Source organism: Zonotrichia leucophrys, chromosome 2 (genome assembly GCF_028769735.1).
Source record: "Zonotrichia leucophrys gambelii isolate GWCS_2022_RI chromosome 2, RI_Zleu_2.0, whole genome shotgun sequence".
Lineage (NCBI taxonomy): Eukaryota > Metazoa > Chordata > Aves > Passeriformes > Passerellidae > Zonotrichia > Zonotrichia leucophrys.
In genome coordinates, this window is record NC_088171.1 from 120,135,413 (window position 1) to 120,153,937 (window position 18,525).

The 18,525-nt window shown below is 37.4% G+C and overlaps 1 protein-coding gene across 4 annotated transcripts in view; it reads right to left on the reverse strand.

Annotated features, from left to right (window-relative positions):
- Nucleotides 1–18,525, reverse strand: part of NCOA2 (nuclear receptor coactivator 2) — a 188,808-nt gene that overhangs the window by 61,596 nt on the left and 108,687 nt on the right. For all 4 annotated transcript variants that reach the window (XM_064706216.1, XM_064706215.1, XM_064706217.1 and 1 more), the window contains 2 exons: nt 12,828–12,929; nt 11,776–11,948 (listed from right to left, as the gene is read on the reverse strand). In XM_064706216.1, coding sequence (XP_064562286.1) covers nt 11,776–11,948; nt 12,828–12,910 — 256 coding nt within the window. In that variant the 5' untranslated portion in view covers nt 12,911–12,929. The remainder of the gene's footprint in view (nt 1–11,775; nt 11,949–12,827; nt 12,930–18,525) is intronic.

Consider the following 18,525-nt stretch of genomic DNA (forward strand, 5'->3'; position numbering starts at 1 on the left):
GGCCCCTCTCCTTACTTGTCTAACCCACCATCATAGGCCCCAGCCAAAATTTCAAGGCAATTTAGAAACAGAAACTTTCCTATTACTGCAAGGAAAGCAGATGGAAAACCAAAACCTTCCTAGAAGAAACTGTTTATTTCTGCATGTTAGTTATTTAAAGGGATTTTTTAATCCAAATCCTTCACAAAACTGCGTTTTAAGATAAATTTCATATATTTCAACAGTGGCTACATTACTTCAGGTACATTATTTCAGGGTGGCTGTTGGAAGAAAGGTAAGATTATTAACCTGCATTGCTTAAAATATTCTCTAAAATGAAGAGATCTTTTTTCATTCCCCTAGAAAATCTTGGCTTATCTTGTTGCTATGATTTACATCCAGACAAAGTCACTTTTAACCTCAACTGTATTAATTTATTCTGTCACATATTAATTAGCAGACATTTTAAAATGCCTGCTAATAGCACTGATAGATACAAATGGGCTCCCTTCAACAGACTGAACCACACTTAAAACTTAATTAATTAGGCGCTCCCGTTTCTGTTTCACTAACTCAGATTCATGAAGCAGGGATCTGCACCCAGTCTGAAATATGTCAGTATAATCCATAAACAGGAAAATGATTAAACACTAATGGTATTGTTTTCTCTCTTTTCTCAGTGAGCTTTATCAGTTCTCTTCTGAGAAGAAATTTGGAGCTGTTTTAACAGTTCCCCAAGAGTTCCCCAGGAACAACCAGGAGCTCAGCAGAGGATGCTCCATGCTGCGCCGGCAGGTGCTGCCCAGCCAGCTCTGCAGTCTGGCTGCTCTTCCCAGCCCCAAACTCCTGACATGGCACAGGCTGGGAGTGAGGGGCCCTTGATGGGAAATCATCACCCTGAAAATGCTGAACATATGTAGCTTTAACCAGGAACTGCTGAAGATTATGGTCTGCCTCCAGCCATGTCCCTCCCTGGCACGAAGGCCGGTAATGCAGGTCTGCAGCCAAGCCTGAGCATTACATCAGCAGTGATAATCCAGAACATTTTCCTCCAGTCTCCAATGTACTTATCTGCCTGCAAAAAGGAATATGGGTGCCTGCTCCTCGTTTTACATTTTACCCATTAGAACACCAACAGGTGAGACCTTTGGCATAACAGCTGTTATTTCCACAGTATTATGTGCTCACCTCAGCCTAAACACTGAAGAATACTGGGGCCAAAGTCCTTATTAAATAAACCAACCAACTAACCCAACAAAAATCCCCATAAAAACAATAGAAGAAACCATACCCCTTTCTTTGGAAAGCATTTAAGCTGTTGAGATAAAGGATATATGCTCCTTGTCTGACTTCCAAAGAAAGAACAAGTGGCAATGCCCATGACCATCACATAGCTCAGGGAAAGGAAGAGTATTCTTCCACCATAATTCACAATGACTCTGAGAAAGCCAATATCCTCCCTCAATTATATTTAATAAAGGTTTTACAGACTGGCTCCTCTGCCTGTATCACTGATATAAAAAAGTAGTGGGAAAAAAGCTTACTGGGCATATTTACATTTTAGATTGCGAACTGCAAACACATAATTATATTTTGAACATTAACTACAATGGCCTGACAATCTGTACTACAATGTTCACTTAAAATCATCTGTCTCTTGCAGATAGACAGATGGTGGCTCAACTTTCAAGCTCAATAGTAATCACAATAATCCTTGATTTTCATCAGTGTAACACTCAGCAATTCATTAGTAACTTTTGTCACATTCCCTGAACTATTTGATGATTTCTTACCACAGCAACCAAGAGTAAAAACATTATCAGAGGGATGATAGTGAATGGAATAAAACTGTCACAGGTGTGGTGTTGCTGGTCATAAAATTATGGCTAAAGCCACACCAAAGGCAAAAGACAGCAGGACTGGAGAAGGCATGAAAAAAACCAGAAAAACACAGGACAATTACCGAAAAGAAGAGAAAACAGTGCAAATAAAAATAAAACCCTTCGAAAAATGGGGGGAAATTTGAAAATATAAAGAAAATCCATCCAATACAAAACTCCAATTTTGACAATTAATGACAGGGAGCATTGCATTCAGAGGAGTCAATGGGAATATGAAGAAACAACTAAAGACAGAAAAAAGCCCCAAACATTAAATCTTTCCTTCAACCCAAGACGGTGAAAGGCTTTATACAAAAGAACCAAGACAGGAAGAATTTTATGTGATTGGCACAAAATATCTTGCTGTTTTTTCCACCAAACATCAAAATAAACAAACCAAGAAAAATCTAAATGAGGGTCCCTCTGAGTTTTCCAATCTATATTTGGAAATTACAACCTTGATATTTTTTCCTCTTTTTTTTTTAAATTTCCAAGTAGATTAAATGCTATATTTAAACACACTTCCTCTTCAGTGTTGAATATAGGCCCACACCTAATTTGTCTCTGGAAGTCATCTCCCTCAGTAGAATCATGGGAATTGCAGGTTGTTCCAAGTCTTTCTAGGAAATTGTGCCTCAGGAAAAAAATGCACTGGTATAAGGCTAGTGCTCTTCAGGATGACATATCTTAAGATGACAAGGGACCATTCTAACTGCCTAGCCAGCTCTCTGTAACACATCCCAAAATATTTCACACCAACTCCTGGATCATGACAAGAACTTCCACTGAATATTTTGAAGAACATTCAGACTTCTTTGAGAGAGCTAACAGAATCTACCAATTCCTTCATTAAGTCACTCCCGATTTCAGCTAACTTCCCATTAACAATCTGCCCCTTCCGTATGAGTCAGTCACAAATTCCAGCTGTGAGGCTGCATCCTGCCTTTGTGTGCTGGAGTCCTCTGTAGCAGGCACACTGTGGAGCTCCATTCTGGTTCATGTCAGTGAGCAAAGCAAGGTGCAGGGACATGCATTTCTGCTCTGAGATGACCTGAGCCTCAGTAAAGGGATGCACGATACGGCTGCTTGGTCCAAAGAAGCATGTGGATACTTATTCAGATAACATGGGCATAGCTGAAGCACCTCCAGTTATGGAATATCTGCTTAATGGATTTATGGTTTATGGAGTTGTCTACTTTAGCAGAACTTAAATTTATGTACTCTTCTGTCTCCCCTTTCCCCTCCTCTGATGTTGTGCAAGTTAAAGAAGGAAAGGAGAGTATGTGTGTGGTTAAGTGTGCAGGGGATATCTTGTAAAATACATAGAGATGTGCCAACATCCCATAATGATGGAAGGAAACAGAAATCATGTATGTATTGACTCTCTAGTCCCTTGTCTGAGGGCATTCACCATGAGCTCAACAGTGTTCATGACAGAGCAAGCAAGTGATCACTTGACATGTCACCCTTCAGTCTTCAGTCTGTGATTTTCCCCCAGTTGTCCTCTGAGGGCTTTCATAAAAGAAACTGAAAGCTGAAGCAGTAATAGCTGACATTGTTTTACATATTCTTGATGATTTCATATTCAAGGATCCCTATTTCCAACTAACTGTCCATACACAGAATGCTTTACAGCAATAACAAAATGCATGACTTAGAACAGATGCAATTATCTTGGTCCTAGTTTGAACACAGAGAAGCCTTTGATCAATGCTTCTTCAATGTGCTGTGAATCCACAGGTTTTCAGGATTCAAACATGGTATGAAAGGCATTGCACCCTATTGTGAGTAAATATTATATTATTGCTTTTCAAGCGGCAGTCTTTAAAAAGAAAAGATAAAAGCTGTGTAACAAAAGCTAGATTCCTTAAATAGATGATCTTTTTTTGACTGAAGTATCATCACTATTCACAGTGAATTAATTTGCTATTCCATAAATTAAGCTGCAGACAGAAAGCCAAGGTAACATGAAGTCTCCTTCATTTACTTGCTTTATGTGCTGCTGAGATTAAGACGTTGCATTCATAATCTAAAGCACACAGCAAGATTTGGTGTTCTACAGTCAGCATATTTTACACTGCAAACCATCCAGCAACAAGGGACTAAAACCATTATCATTAGGACTCAAATCAGAAGGCTACAATTGTTCTTTAAAACCTAAACTCAGCATTTATTTTTTAGCACCTGAACTCAGCCTTTGTTTCTGATCACACCTCTAAAGACAGAACAGCTGGTGAGAAACACTAGACTCAAAAGCTTAGTCCATATTGTGCAGGGATGGATGTCAGTCTATATTTCTGCATTTTGTTTTACCCTCAAATAAAAATGCTGAATGAATTTATGGTATTAACAGTTCACAAAATTACATGTTAAACTGCAAAAAAACCCGCTGAACGAACATGTAAAATTTTGAAGTTTAAATTGCTCAGTGACAATTTAAATGCAGTCTGAGAACAATACACTTACCAAGGAGGCAGCCTCCAAAACCCAAAATTTCAAGGAGAGATGACTCCATCTCTCTTATGCAAGACATTTTTTCTACAATCCCAGAAGTACATAGACCATAATATGATCACTACATATTAAAGTAACTAAACCAAAATGTTAATGAAGATATTCCTGTAAAGAAAAAAGAGGGAATACTTGACAATATCCCCCAAAGAAGGTTAAATATAGGAGAAGCAGCTCAGTCCTTTATAGCATTCCAAGCACTGGTGTTACAGATCACAACCTCTTACACTGCAATCATCTTTGCAGCTATATAATACAAAACAAACAGCCACACTTTGCTAGTTTGAACTAATTTTTTTTCTCTTGGACATTTAGAATTTATGAAAGAACACAAAGACCAAAGAAAAGCAAATATAAGTAGGATGCAAAACAAACAAGAAAGTTTTCCTGTAGCACTTGCCAGTAATGACTGTTTCTACCTGAAAAAGACCAGCACCTCAACAGCTAAGAGTAACATCTAGTTTCTTTTTAACTTTGACCCATAATTTGAAGTCAAAGTTTAGATTTTCAGTCTAAAATTTCAAGCAAATTCTCTCTGGCATGGAAGTCATCCATCACTGACTAAGCTGAAGCCCATGGTCAGGAGGAATGTCTTGTTAGGTGACAGCCATGATGTGACACCCTGCAATGCCCAACACCACCAGGACAGCTGTGGCCATTGGCCCTTAGCTCAGTCATGGCTGGCACACTTGGACCTGTGTGGAATGGGGCCCCACCAGGGACCCAGGGTGAGAGAGATCCTCTACAACCTCTACAATACTCAGGCCACCTCAAAACCACTGCTCAGGCTCACCACACAGCTGCAGAAATGCTACTGTCATGGTAGGGAGGAAATGGAAACTCATGATCAGGAGGAGGGCAGGCATGGTGAAACCAGGGCTTTTCAACAGCTGACTTATCCACAGGTTAGTTTGCAGCCTGCAATTTTGATCATTTTAATTTGTCTTCTTGAAGAAAGAGAATCATAGAATCACAGACTAGCTCAGCTGGGAAGAGAGATTTAAAGATCACTTAGTCACCCCTCCTGCCATGGGCAGGAACATCTTTCACCAGACCAAGCTGCTCAAAGCCCCATCCCATCCGGCTCTGAACACCTCCAGGGATGGTGTATCCACAACTTCTCTGGTCAACCCACTCTGCTCTAACAATAAAGAACTTCTTCCATAATGAAGAAGTCAAATCTTCCCACTCAAAACCACTGCCTCTTGTTCTGGCACTACAGGTCTCAGTAAGAAGTCTCTCTCTGCCTTTCTTGTTAAGCCTCCTTTACATATTGAGAGGCTGCAATAAGGCCTCCCCAGAGCCTTCTCCACTCCATGCTGAACAATCCCCCTCTCTTAATTGTTTGATCCCAATGTGGACACAGTTATATGTCATAAAGCGTCTTCAGCTTCTTATTCAGTTAGTAATATTAATTACATTATAACACTGCCTCCACAGAAGAATATTAATATCACTAAACTGCCTTAACTTATGTGTAGATAAGGTTTAAGCTAAATATTCTGCATGATACACAACTCCAATAAAACAAGCAAACACCAGGAAGCCTCCCACTTGATGGGTTGCTGGCCAATGACTGCTTTTCATCAGATACAGAAAAGAAACTGATGGTCTCCATTTTAAAACCACTTAAAATTCTTCAGTGAATTAGTAGTTTTCTGGAGTCATGCAACTAGTAAAGTCAACATAAACTACATATTTAGCCAGAAAGCCTTACAATGTACACAGGAAGAATAAAGATATTTTCAATGTATCACTCTCAGCTGTAGGCAGGGGAGACAACAAAGCAAATTCAGTAATAGTTGTGGTTTTGGGCTGTTTTTTTTTTGTAAATGCTCAGCACAAATTCCTTGACTTCAAGCACAAATTTCTGTGACTCTTAATTTAGTCTTAAAATCCTATCAGACTGAAAATATAGGATATCCACACAGTGATAGCCATGTAGAATTCCTTCAAAAAGAAGAAGATTCAAAAATTGGCATAAAATTTGAATAACTCATCTCAAATATGATTAATATAAAACATAATTACAGTAAAATTGACTCAGTAAAATATTTGCAAAACAAAAACCAACAAACAAAACACAAGTCTGCATATGTTCCCTTGCCTTAATATCCTGATTTTACCAGATATTTATGCACATAACTTTGAACCTTTAAGTAGTTCCACTGACTTAACAGGGATTACTCATCTGCTTAAATTTAGGCAGTTGCTTAAATACCTTGTGAAATATGAATCTAAATTCAGATCTGATAAATTCAAAGTAGCAGCAGCCAAAGCAACACCTTATTAGAGTGTTAAGACCATGCTGCTTTCTTTTAGCAAGTGATTTTACTTGCATACTGGTGCTGGAGGCAACAATGCACTACCTGCTGGAGTGCCCCTGTGATTACACAGTATTGCTACAGGGAAGCAAAAACTGGTTTTGCTATCAAATGTGAAGCCAGAAAAAGAATATAAATATGATTAACAACAAGCCTTCTTTCAAAGTTCATACAGGTTTCCATGCGTGTCTCTCTTCATCAAGCGCTTCTTCCTCTCCCAACACTATTTTGCTTTCACATGGTGATTCATTCTGTCCAAGGTCTGTCTTTTAAGGCTATTCTGAAAACAAGGTCTGTTTCACATCTCAGAAGTGTACATTAACAGCTAGACAGGTAATTGCCACCCAATATCCCTTCCCTGAACCACTGAAAAGCTGATCTACAGAACACAAAACCTCTTCAGAAACTAGTGACACATGAAAACTGGACTCTGTGGGAAAATGAAACTGGCATAAAATCATATTTGAGGATACTTTACCATAGTAGATTATATTCCACTGTATGTGAATCTAAATAAGACAGGTGGATGCCACAGTAAAAAATTGCTACAGAAGACAGAAGGGGTTGGAGAATAGGAGGGGAGAAATAAGAGAGAGAGACCTGGAGTTTAATAAAAGGAACTCAGGGGACTTGGGAAAAAACCAAACAACCCCATATCCTGCACTTTTGTCAGGACACATTCCTCAGCACTCCAACCAAAGAGGTCAGAGGAGACTTAGCTGCAGAAACTGCTGAAGAAGCTTAAGGTGATCTTCAGTATCCTCTGCACCTACTGCATTGCTGATATTCACACAGGAGGCTAAAGAACAACTAGATAATGTAGAAAAGTAAATTTAAAAGTTTTTTAAAAAGCAGGAGTTGTTCAAACAGTGAAATATGATAGACAGTCTCTGTTTTAAAAGATGAGTTATTTACCTGCTGAGACTAGGGCCAGCATGATAGATAAAAGGAGCTGCAAACTAAGGGCAAGGGTTTAATTTTTATAACCTGCTTTATATCCAAAAGAAGAATAAAAAAAACAAACAAAAAAACCAGAAAAAAACAAAACAACTCCACAAAATCCTGAAATAAACAGAGAGAAAGCAATCAAAAAATAATGACAAAACCCCCATTACCATGATGAGGGGAGTCAGACTGGTGACAAGAGTGAAGGAAAAGGACTATTGTTGGAATAAAATCAAATAAGATTGATGTGAAACAGTTCAACTGATTGTCAACTAAGGAAGAAGAAAATTCAGATTACTTTTATTTACTGTCAGAATTCTGTTGTCTTCAGATATGAGAAAACATTTTAAGCAGTACTTATATGACAGAAATTAGTATCTTAAATGCTGAAGTTGCTTCTTAAAATAAGATATGATCCTAAAATCAATCCGATACTATTTTACCAAGCATATTTCTTAAGTACAATCAAATGGCTTTATAGCTCCTTGGACATCCGAGATATAAAGGAATGTTTATTCCCAATGGTCTTTACACTTGTCTAACACAAGCTTTTTAAGCATGTGCAAATCAGAACTTACTTGCTGTACACATTATGAACACATCTGTAACATACATGACCATTACCCTTTTCAAGAACCTTAACATGGACTGCAAACAACAGGAGAGCTTACACCTAAACCACCATGTAACACAACTGTTCCAAATTACTTTCATGTTATAAATAAAAAACTGAATGAATGTTTTCCAAAGTGCTTGAAATACAAGGCTCAAATCCCCAATAGAGATATCCACTTAAGATTTACATGAATACAACTTCTGTTTCATCTTCATGCTATAATCACAATTTTTCATCTCCTCTCGACATTCACAAAATCTCCATCCAATCACTGTAATATAGTATGATAAAAGTCATACTCAGTAGAAAATTAGGCTTTCGAAAAAGAATTTGTCATCACTTTCCTAAGTACTAAAACCATTTCAAAACCCAGATTAAAACTCCATGCAATGGTTACATCTTCCAAATATCTTGAATTCTTTTAATGAATTTAGCTTTACACAGGCATTTATAACTTGCCTTCAAATTGTAATAAACAGAATCTCTAACATACCACAACTTAGGAATCTTTGAAGTATATACTGTGAGAAATGATAGAAAGATAACAGATAAAGTATTCCAAGTATATATTTGCATATAAAATAGATCAGGATAACATTATACTAAATTATATAGTATTATTAAAGCAAAAGATCCATTATTTTTTTCAGCTACCAGCCCAGCTAGCTTGACATGGGAAACAAATATCAATCTGCATTTCATCCTTCCTTGTTCTCATTCCTAGAACCTAGAATAAAGTTTCCTTGACAAAGCTCAGTAGAAGTTATAAAACTTGTTGCTTTCAGTGGCTTTTCAAGGTATTTATAACTGACTGTGCTTTTGTAAATAATTAGACCTTCAGGTGCAATTAGAATTTTTAGTATTTATTTCAAAGAAACAACCTCTTTACTAAAATTTCTAAATAATAAAACTGTAAATTAAGTTCTCACTAATTTAATCTAATCTGCTTTGGAAGAAATGCAGGAGCAGACCCACTGTATGACCACTAGGCCATCTTAATTTGTCCACGTCAGCGCAGAGTCACTGAAGAGTCTCAGGACATACATTTCGTTTTGTCACAAGTATTCTGCATAACACTAAAAGTCAACAAAACAACTGCAATAAAACATTATTTTTAACCAGACTCTTGTGGCACTTCATGCAAGTATAGCATTATTTTAATGACTTTTGTTTGAAAAAGAGATAATGCAAGTTTTTGACTGTTGCCAAGGTGTTCTAACAGGTCTTTACAGTGGAAGACCAATCAGAAAGATTTGGAACAACCTAAAAGTTAATACATTTAAATGATGAGCATATCCAACTGCAAGATTCCCAATGTGAGGTGATAAATTACCTATAAAACATGAGAGAGCAATAGTAATAGCCTCACGAGGTCTGCAACCTGTTTGCATTGTTTATGTCAGATTTTTTGTGGCACTGAACAGAAGTACATGTAGACTGTACTGTTTGTGCAACCTGGACACTTAGTATATGTGAGACATTTTTCTTAAAGAAATGCCTGCTCCAAAATAATACTGCATTTCAGAGTATGCTCTCAGTTGAATTTTTCTTAAAAGGAAAAGTAGCTTCTATGTAGGAATAGGTATCAAACCTTTATCAGCTCAAAGGAATAATTTCAAATATTCTGATCTTCTGAGATGCTACTAATGACCACCTTGAAGGTCTCAGTGTTTTGCAGTGCCCCTTAGAGGCTTAAAGTCAGTCTGTACCAGCTGTGAGTTTTATGTGGATACCCAGTTACCAGAACATTTAATTGTCCTCAGCTGAAGAACCTTGTGTAACAAATCAACATCAAAAAGAGCAATTTAGTGTCTTTATTGCTCAAGGGCTGCAAACTACTTCTACTTGTTGAAATAAACAGTGCTCACAGCAGTTTAGTCTGTCTTTAGGACTGTATATTCAGTTGTTTTCGCAATAAGATTTTATGACCTTAAAAAACTAACTGCACGTTCATCAAGGCCACAATTCTGGCCCTTGATGACTTCAATAGTTTACATATAACCTGGTCTGGTGAGTGTGCATATTTCATGAAAACTATTGTTGTGATATTGGTCCTAAAGAATAAAACCCCGGATTTGACAAAGTTACCCTGAGTTAGAGCCAGATTTTCAGACTACATTTTCTAGAACTGCTTACAGAATTACCAAAGTGGACTAGCAGATTTTCCTTTGTGCATCCACTTCCCAGGAAAACACAATTTTTTTTGTCCTTTTCCTTTTCTCAGGTAAAGATAAGGAGTATGTGTTGCTTGGTGACAGAAAAAAAAATCAATTTGAGAAAAGGATGAAGAAAATAAGGGAAAAAGAATATTTCAAAAGCCAGTAAGGTGCAAAACAATGATGGACATTGTGTCAGGTTAATAAGTATACTTCTAATAAGGGGCATGGCAACATCACTAGAATGTCCACTTAAAAAATCATAGCAACCTAACAGCAAAAAAGAGAACAAGCTGAGAAATAGATTAATCAGTCAGAACTTTGGAGGCAACTGACACAATCTGACTCCTTCCACTTTCCATTTAGCTTTGAACAGACTGAAGTCTAAAGCTGTAGATCTACTTATATAGTTCTGTATTTAGATAAATACATATCTAAATTATGAAACACATGGTCTCCACTTTTATAATTTTACACACACAGTATGGAAAAGGAAAAATTATTTTCCCACAGAAAAGCGAAAAAGTGAAAGATGTTTAAATTGTTTGAAAATCAAAGGAATCACTCTAAACACAGTTTACAAAGAGATATAAATCTTCTACATTAAAAGAAAAATTACATGCACCCACTTTAAGAATTTGAATCTGCCCCAAACACCTGCAGTGTGCCTGCCTAGACAGACCTGTGCCACAAAACCCACTTCCAAAAAATTTAAAGTTTCTAAAAGATTTGGGTTTTCTCTTTGAATAGGAAATATATCAAAAGAAAAGAAATACAAAACTAATCTTCTAGACAAAGAACAGGAAGAAAACTGTCACGTTCTGTGGTTTACATTTATAACAGGACCCTATCTAGAGATTAGAATAGTTTCAAATCTATTGTAGTTGAGGATATGATGTCATCATTTAAAGGACGCAGATAATTTAGTCCACAATATCTATTCATACCAACAAAAGAAAGCAAAACGAGTATGCAGAACTCTTGCATACCCCACTCTCCTGGACACTTCTCTTTTGCAAGGATTCTTACTCATCCATGTAAAAGTATGTGGGTTTTTTTTCCCAATGCCATCTGCTAGTTTAACTTTTGTGAAAGCACAAGTGATTTCAATTCCATTAGACACACACATCACACTGATCGATTTAGTCTCTCTCTAAACAATTTTCAGCGAAGCTTATTTTAAAAATACTGAATATGATACTTAACACACTCTATTCACATGACTTTACGGCATTATTCATTACTGATTACTGAAAAACATGGGAGTTTGCTAAAAAAAAAAAACTGAAGAGACTATCAGGTTAGCCAAAAATAAAATAACAATCAAGACAAAATATTCCAGGTCAATTAATTAGCCTTCTTACCTTGTTCTTTTATCTGACGAATTTGCTTCACAGTTTCTTTCAAGATTGCACATTTGTCAGGTTTAAAGTTAAAGTTGTCAATATCATTAAAATTTGCAAAAATCAGCTCTGCAAGTTCTTCAATGTATTTATTCTCTTGCTCACGATTGCGTTTCTCAGTGCTTCTTTTAGGGCTGAAAGAGGAGTTTATAAAAATTGTGTCTTTAATGTCAGTTTACTTGTCTTCTGGCCAGCTCAGAGGTGATTTTAAAAGGTTTGACAGTAGTTTAACAAAAACACCTCTCTCACTACCAATATATAACTTAGGAGTTTCTCACACAGAAAGGCTTCCTCTGGAACAAGGAAAGGAGCATTAGAAAAGATGTTACTTATTTTTTTCCAGCAGTCATGTTTTTGTTTCAAAAGAGGATTGGGATTAGAAATTGAAAACACAAGATTATTTGGGGGGGAGAAGGGGGGGGTCAGGATTTGAATATTTACAAGTATCCCTCCCACATGGCATTGAGAATCCAAAGAGTATTATACAGTGATTGTGTATGAGAAAATAAAACAGCTTAAATAGTTACACTGAGCAATCCATACTCCCTGCCTCCTTGTGAATTTATGGCAGTCTTAAGAAAAGATGAATGAGTGGTTATGCTTTAAAATGCATTTGTGCTGGGAGCTGTAAAGCTGGAAAATATTTTTCAAGACCTAGATTATAATGTACAACAGAGGTGGTAAAAAATATCTCAGATTGATAAAATGAGTGACTGAAGACTTCTTGCAGTAAATGCCAAAAACCATTTTTATATCTCTCCTAAATTGTCACCAAAATTCTGCATTTTGGCACAAAGTTGGATTCAAAAATAAACAAACAAACATCAATAAAAGAGAATAGTTCTCATCCCCACCCCAAACCCTCAACAACACAGAATTACTGCAATAAAATAGTTTGGCACTGAATTGTCTTTGCAAGAATGTTGTTTGTCATCTTCTAACCGAAAAACAGAAGCACATGTAACATTTTTTCAACCCATTCTCTCAATATTTCCAGAAATAAATGGTCTTACCTGGGTCCAACTTGATCGGGATCCTTGCGCTTTCTCGACTCTGCTCTGGATGGGTCAGAGGTATTTTCTCCCATCCCACTCATCTTGAACACATATCAGCAACTAAAAGGAAGAAAGTGCAAGAAAGAGTTATGGCGGAAAAGTATTGAGTTCTCAGTTCATATTTACAAGTTTCTCATTCCATGCTCAACTAAGATTTTAGCTCAACTTGGCCAACCTATCATTCAAAATAGAGCTTGTTTGAAAGGCACCAATAAAAATACTGTGTTCAGGACCCAACAAAATGCTACACCAGAACTCCTTGAGAAGAAAATTTGTGGTGAGCAAGTAAAGCATCACAATCTGATTGTTACCAGTTACATAAGAACTGATAAGTATATTTTGTTCCTGAGTTGCTGAATTTTCGTGGCAAATTTGCAAGGTTGAATGCTGAAAGACAAAAGAAAAGCCATAGTGTCATACAACAAGAAAAACACAACAGAACTGAAATACATGAAACAAAACATGTATCCCAGCTACATGAAAAGGTAGCACATGCAGCTTTAGTTAAAAATCAGAAGATAATGCCCACAAAAGTACAAAGCTGTAGAAACAGAACATCTGCCAACATTAGAAATTGCTGAGGAACTGATAAATATTTTGTACATATAATCTACCTCACAAGGAGAATAACTTGTCAAGCTAATGTAGTAAAATAACAAAAGCTTGTAATTTGTGCAACAAACAGCCTGTGGAAATCCTGCCCTGCTCTTCCCTATGCTGTGTAGAAGCACATGAAACTCAGATTACACATTTCTCACCAAGAACCAATATTCTGGAGGCAGAAATCACCAAAGGACATAGGGAGATGATGTAAATGATCAAAAATTCATAGAAGATGGAGCAGTCCCAGCTCAGCATCTGCCTAGTTGCTGCCAGTTTTGTGAGGATGATGGCAGAGAGGTGTTGCTAGACATTTCAGAGAGCTCCTGTAGTGTTTGGGATTAGCAGAAAAATAAGCATGAGGAGCCTAAAGAAGGTGAGTGTGTCCAAAAGGTGATTCATACCATACTAAAATAATAGCTGGAGCCTGTAATTGTACGACCACTTCATTTTGGCATAAAGTGGAAATCAGGTATCAAAACAATGGAGTTCACCACCTCCTTCAAGCCCTTCACTTCTGTCGCACCAGCTCCTTTCACTCTGCTGGCCTGGTCAGCCATGCACTGAATCTAATAAGGGAATTGCTAGGGGTTAAAGACACAGTCCTCTTCCCTTTTTCTTTTTGACATTTTTTTAAATCTAGCTGACAGCCTGTGTGGGGGTAATCAGATGTTCACATTGGAAATCTTGGTTTTTCCAATGAGCCAACTGAGTGCAGATATTTCATGTATTGGCAGAAACAGGCCAAAGACTAAGGTGTGAGCAGCTGATGCTGAGAAAGGCTACTCACTGAAACCTGAGCAAGCAAACAATGAGATGGAGCCATCCTAGATTCAGAACTGACCACCACCTAACATCTCCCTAAATTAAAAGAAAATAAAAATTCCTTTTTACTGAAAGCATTTTTTCACAGAATATTCTGAGTTGGAAGGGACCCACACAGATCACTGAGTCCAACTCTTAACTTTGGGCCATACTGGGCCCAAACCCACATCCTTGGTGTTACTAACCCCACACTCTCACCAACTGAGCTGATCTCAGTATTTTTTTAACCAGTTTGAGCAGAGTGTGGAGTCATTTCCTTTCTTCTAGATACTGTTCAAGTTTCATTAGAAAGACTGTATCATGCCTGTAACATACAGCTTCCATCTGGTCTTTGACATGAATGGTACCAGACAGTATTTGAAAGACACCTGGATTATCTTTTTCTCTACTGCGTCTATACATGCATATGCATATCTACATACACACTGCTATTATTTTGAGAAGATCCCACTGTAAGCAGAGCCAGAAGGTTCTGTGGCAGAGCAGACACAACTCTCCAAGGGAAGATGCACCACCACAAGCTCCACCATTCTGTCCTTGCTGCAGAACCCCCAGTGGCAGCAGCAGGGCCCTGGCAGAGCCACGCCAGCGCCAGCCGCCCTGCGGAGCACGAGACATCGACTGCAGGGTCCAGCATGGTCTGACACCCTGCTGCTGACATCCTGACCCTGACCCCAGCTGCTCCCCTACAGCTCTCTGTCCTCACTGACTCCTAGCCCCAGCAGACACACACATCTGAATTTATCCAAGCACAGGAGTAGCAATATACATTCACAGATGAGGAGCTAAGTGCTTCCTTGAAACTATGCAATTTCAGAAGTGTCACAAAAAACAGCTCCAAGGAAGGTGCAAGATACTATTAAGGAACCTGACAACATTTAAACAGAAGCTTTGTCAGTGGAGAGCTGAAACTGTCCTTGCAGCTGTTTCTATGACTAAATTTTTCACTGACCAAAGTGAGAAAAAATCATCAGCATGATGAAAGCTGTACATTCCCAAGATCTGATCTCTGATCCAGACTCAGATGGTGAGTTGATCTTCTAAAGTTCAGAAAAACAATTAGGCTGGGGAATCCCATCATTTCTCATGCTTCCCAAGTAATACCTGAGAAATGTAAATCAGCCATTTTTCTTGAGAAAAGCAAGAATAACAATTCACAAATACTGTCAAACCCTCAACTGTCATATTCTCATTCCTCTTCCCTCCCAAGCAGTAAGAAGGTAAGCATTTATGGTGGACACCATCCTCCAAAACCCTCTCCTCCTCAAGAAAGCATACAGAAACTGTTATTGACAGCTCTCCTACCTACTCTGCCAGACTTCAGATAAGGAAGTTTAATTTTTGTGGGAGCCAAAGTTTCACCAGTAGCTCTACCAATGTATAAATCAATTCTTCCTGTATTCACACTAATGCTGTTCTGTAGGAATCCCACTAGGTCCACTATCAGCTTTTGGAGGACATATTAAAACTCATCTCCCACTACAAACTTTAAAATTTATTCTTCTGTATTAAGGGGAACAAAAGCAGTATCATAATGACAAAACTAGCACCTTCTTCTCTCCTTTTTAAACAAAGCAAATAATACTAAACAAACAATATATGTATTTATTTTGTTTGCACTTACAGGCTATTACATCTTTTTTCTCAGCAGCATTATCAGTTTATTCTTAGAATGAGTTACCCATGTCTTTCTCACTCATCATAATTTATTTCTGGAAATCTACCACCTACTACCATGTTTGCTTTCTGTTCTCCTTTATGTCTTAATTAAAAATCCTGCTCAATACCTCAAAGATTTTTATAGGCCATTTTCTTGTCTTGTAGGTAACTGTGCTCCAGAGCAGAATTTAAAATCCAGGCATGGGTGTTCTGAAAAGTGGAGAGCTAGACAGATGATATTGAAGCAGAATTTAAAATCCAGAGATGGGTGTTCTGGAAAGTAGAGAGCTAGATAGATGATACTGAAGCAATCTAAAAAATCTCAAAGGCTAAAATCAAAGTCACTCATCCGTACCTAGCACACAGTACTAAAAACAGAAGGATGTGCCTCCAAACCCTTGTCTCCCTAGGTATTTAGAGTCTGACTGGGATAGCTAAGAGCTCAGGGATTCTTCTGGAATTCAGAAACTAAAATCTATTCCCTATTTTGCAGAAATGAGGAAGAATTAACTTTTAGAAGGTGTGGATAGACTCTTCTGTAACCCTATCTTACCAACTAAAACAGCCAGAACCTGGGCGATGGAGATGGAGTTTCCTCTTCAGAGAGAGCTGCCATGTGTTAGAATCCATAAAGTTAGAAAGTTTTTAAGAAATAGTTAAAAAAGTATAAGCCTCAAACTGAAGTTTTGTTAGCATTGCAAATACAGCAAAAAAGTTTCCTAAACAGTAGAACATACGTGACAAATAACAATAAACCTCTATAAAATTAACTTATAAATAACAACAAAGTTATTTAATGTATATCTTTAGAAAGTTAACATAAATAGAGCTCTATTGTCTCTTATGAACCAGTCTTTGTTTTAACTACCATTACATGTGTTTTATAAAATTAGATAAAATGCTTGTCAATATGTGTTGTTCTATATATGATTAACTAAAATCTAAGCTGAAATAGTTTTATACTATGCTGTAATGCTCCACCTCCTTAACATTCCCTGTAAATCAGCAAACTATTAACATCCTATCTCCATTATCTAACAATATCGTGAAACTGATGTGCTGAAAATAAAAAAAAACTCTTCACTAATCTAATTTATCCAGTGTTGTCCATATCTAAACGTAGTTACCACAATCCATAGTTTCCTTAGTAATACGTAAATTCCTAACACAATTAAACATATATTTTCCCACATCACCCCCCACACCATGCCAGTATTTCCAGCATGCAGGACAAGCTCCCATGCCTGCATTTCCAGCATGCAGGACAGCCTCCTGGGTGCTAGGTCACCAGCCTGTCATAGCTGGATGTTTCTGAAGCAAAGAGGGCAAGGCTGATTAACTGTTGCAGTGCAGAGTCTTTAGGGGTGTGGTCCATACCACCAAACTCAGCAGTAAGCAGTTCAAGCACTGTCTGGAGACACAGGGATTGAGGTTTATTTAACTCCCTTAGGCTGAGGAGGGTAGCAAAGCTCCATCTCCCACTTCTCAGCAATGACTCTTAATGAGTCAAAGAGGCAAGCACTCATCCAGTTTCCTCATGTCTTTTGAAAAGAAAGCAGCTGTTTCACATATTTTTCCATGGGCTAATTCGCAATCAAGACCAATGCATACCACTGGATGAAGAACTTGAGAAGTTTTGGGTATTTCTACAAATTGAATGTGGCACAACCAAGAAGCTAGAAACATTTTTCTTAAGAAAGTCCTTCTGGGCACATATAGTACCAAGGGGTAGGGTCCTGGGAAACTTGAAACTTCTAAGCAAGAAACATAAAATGTCATAAATTTTTATTGAGCTGATAGATGAATTTTAGACAGAGAAATAAACATCTGTGGGTTGAAGCAGCTAAATTGCATATGATACTTTTTGGCTTCTGCCTTAATTTCCTCAATACATATTAGTTTATCTGCATCAAAATGTCTTGGTTATTAACTATTACCAACAGTTTTATACTACACAAACATTCATAACATGGATCCTGTTCAATATTTTAACAGGAGAACTTAAGAATTTTTAAGGAACTTTTAGATATTCCTAGGTTCCTGAGCTACTCATAGAACTTCTCAGCTCAAAAAACAGAAGTCCCACATTTGAAGTCTAAATTTTTCCAGGAAACATGACAATTCAAAACTAAAGACACTATGAGTAGAATGACAAGTCAGAGACTCAAAGTTTTACTCCAGTAAACTTCCCCTTAAGGGAACTACCTTAGATTAAAAAGCCGCATTTATCCTGCTCCACTGATCTTTTTATATATCTCTACAGGAATTTTCAGAAAGAAGAAAGATAAAGAAATTAAACCATTCAATCCATCCAATGCTTTAGACGTAGTGGAAATATAATATCAACTCTATGATATAAAAATACAAAAATCAAGAAAATGTTGGTAAGGATTATTTAGCAAGGTATAGAAAAATTATTAACCAAATTGGGAACTAGTTAAAACAAAACCAGCAGTAATCACTACTTTGAGGAGAGAGAGATAAAGAAATGCTTGATAATGAAAAAAACCTCATCATGATATGTCAGATTCTGAACTAAGTAAGTTTTATTTTAAAAGCAATTGTCTTACAA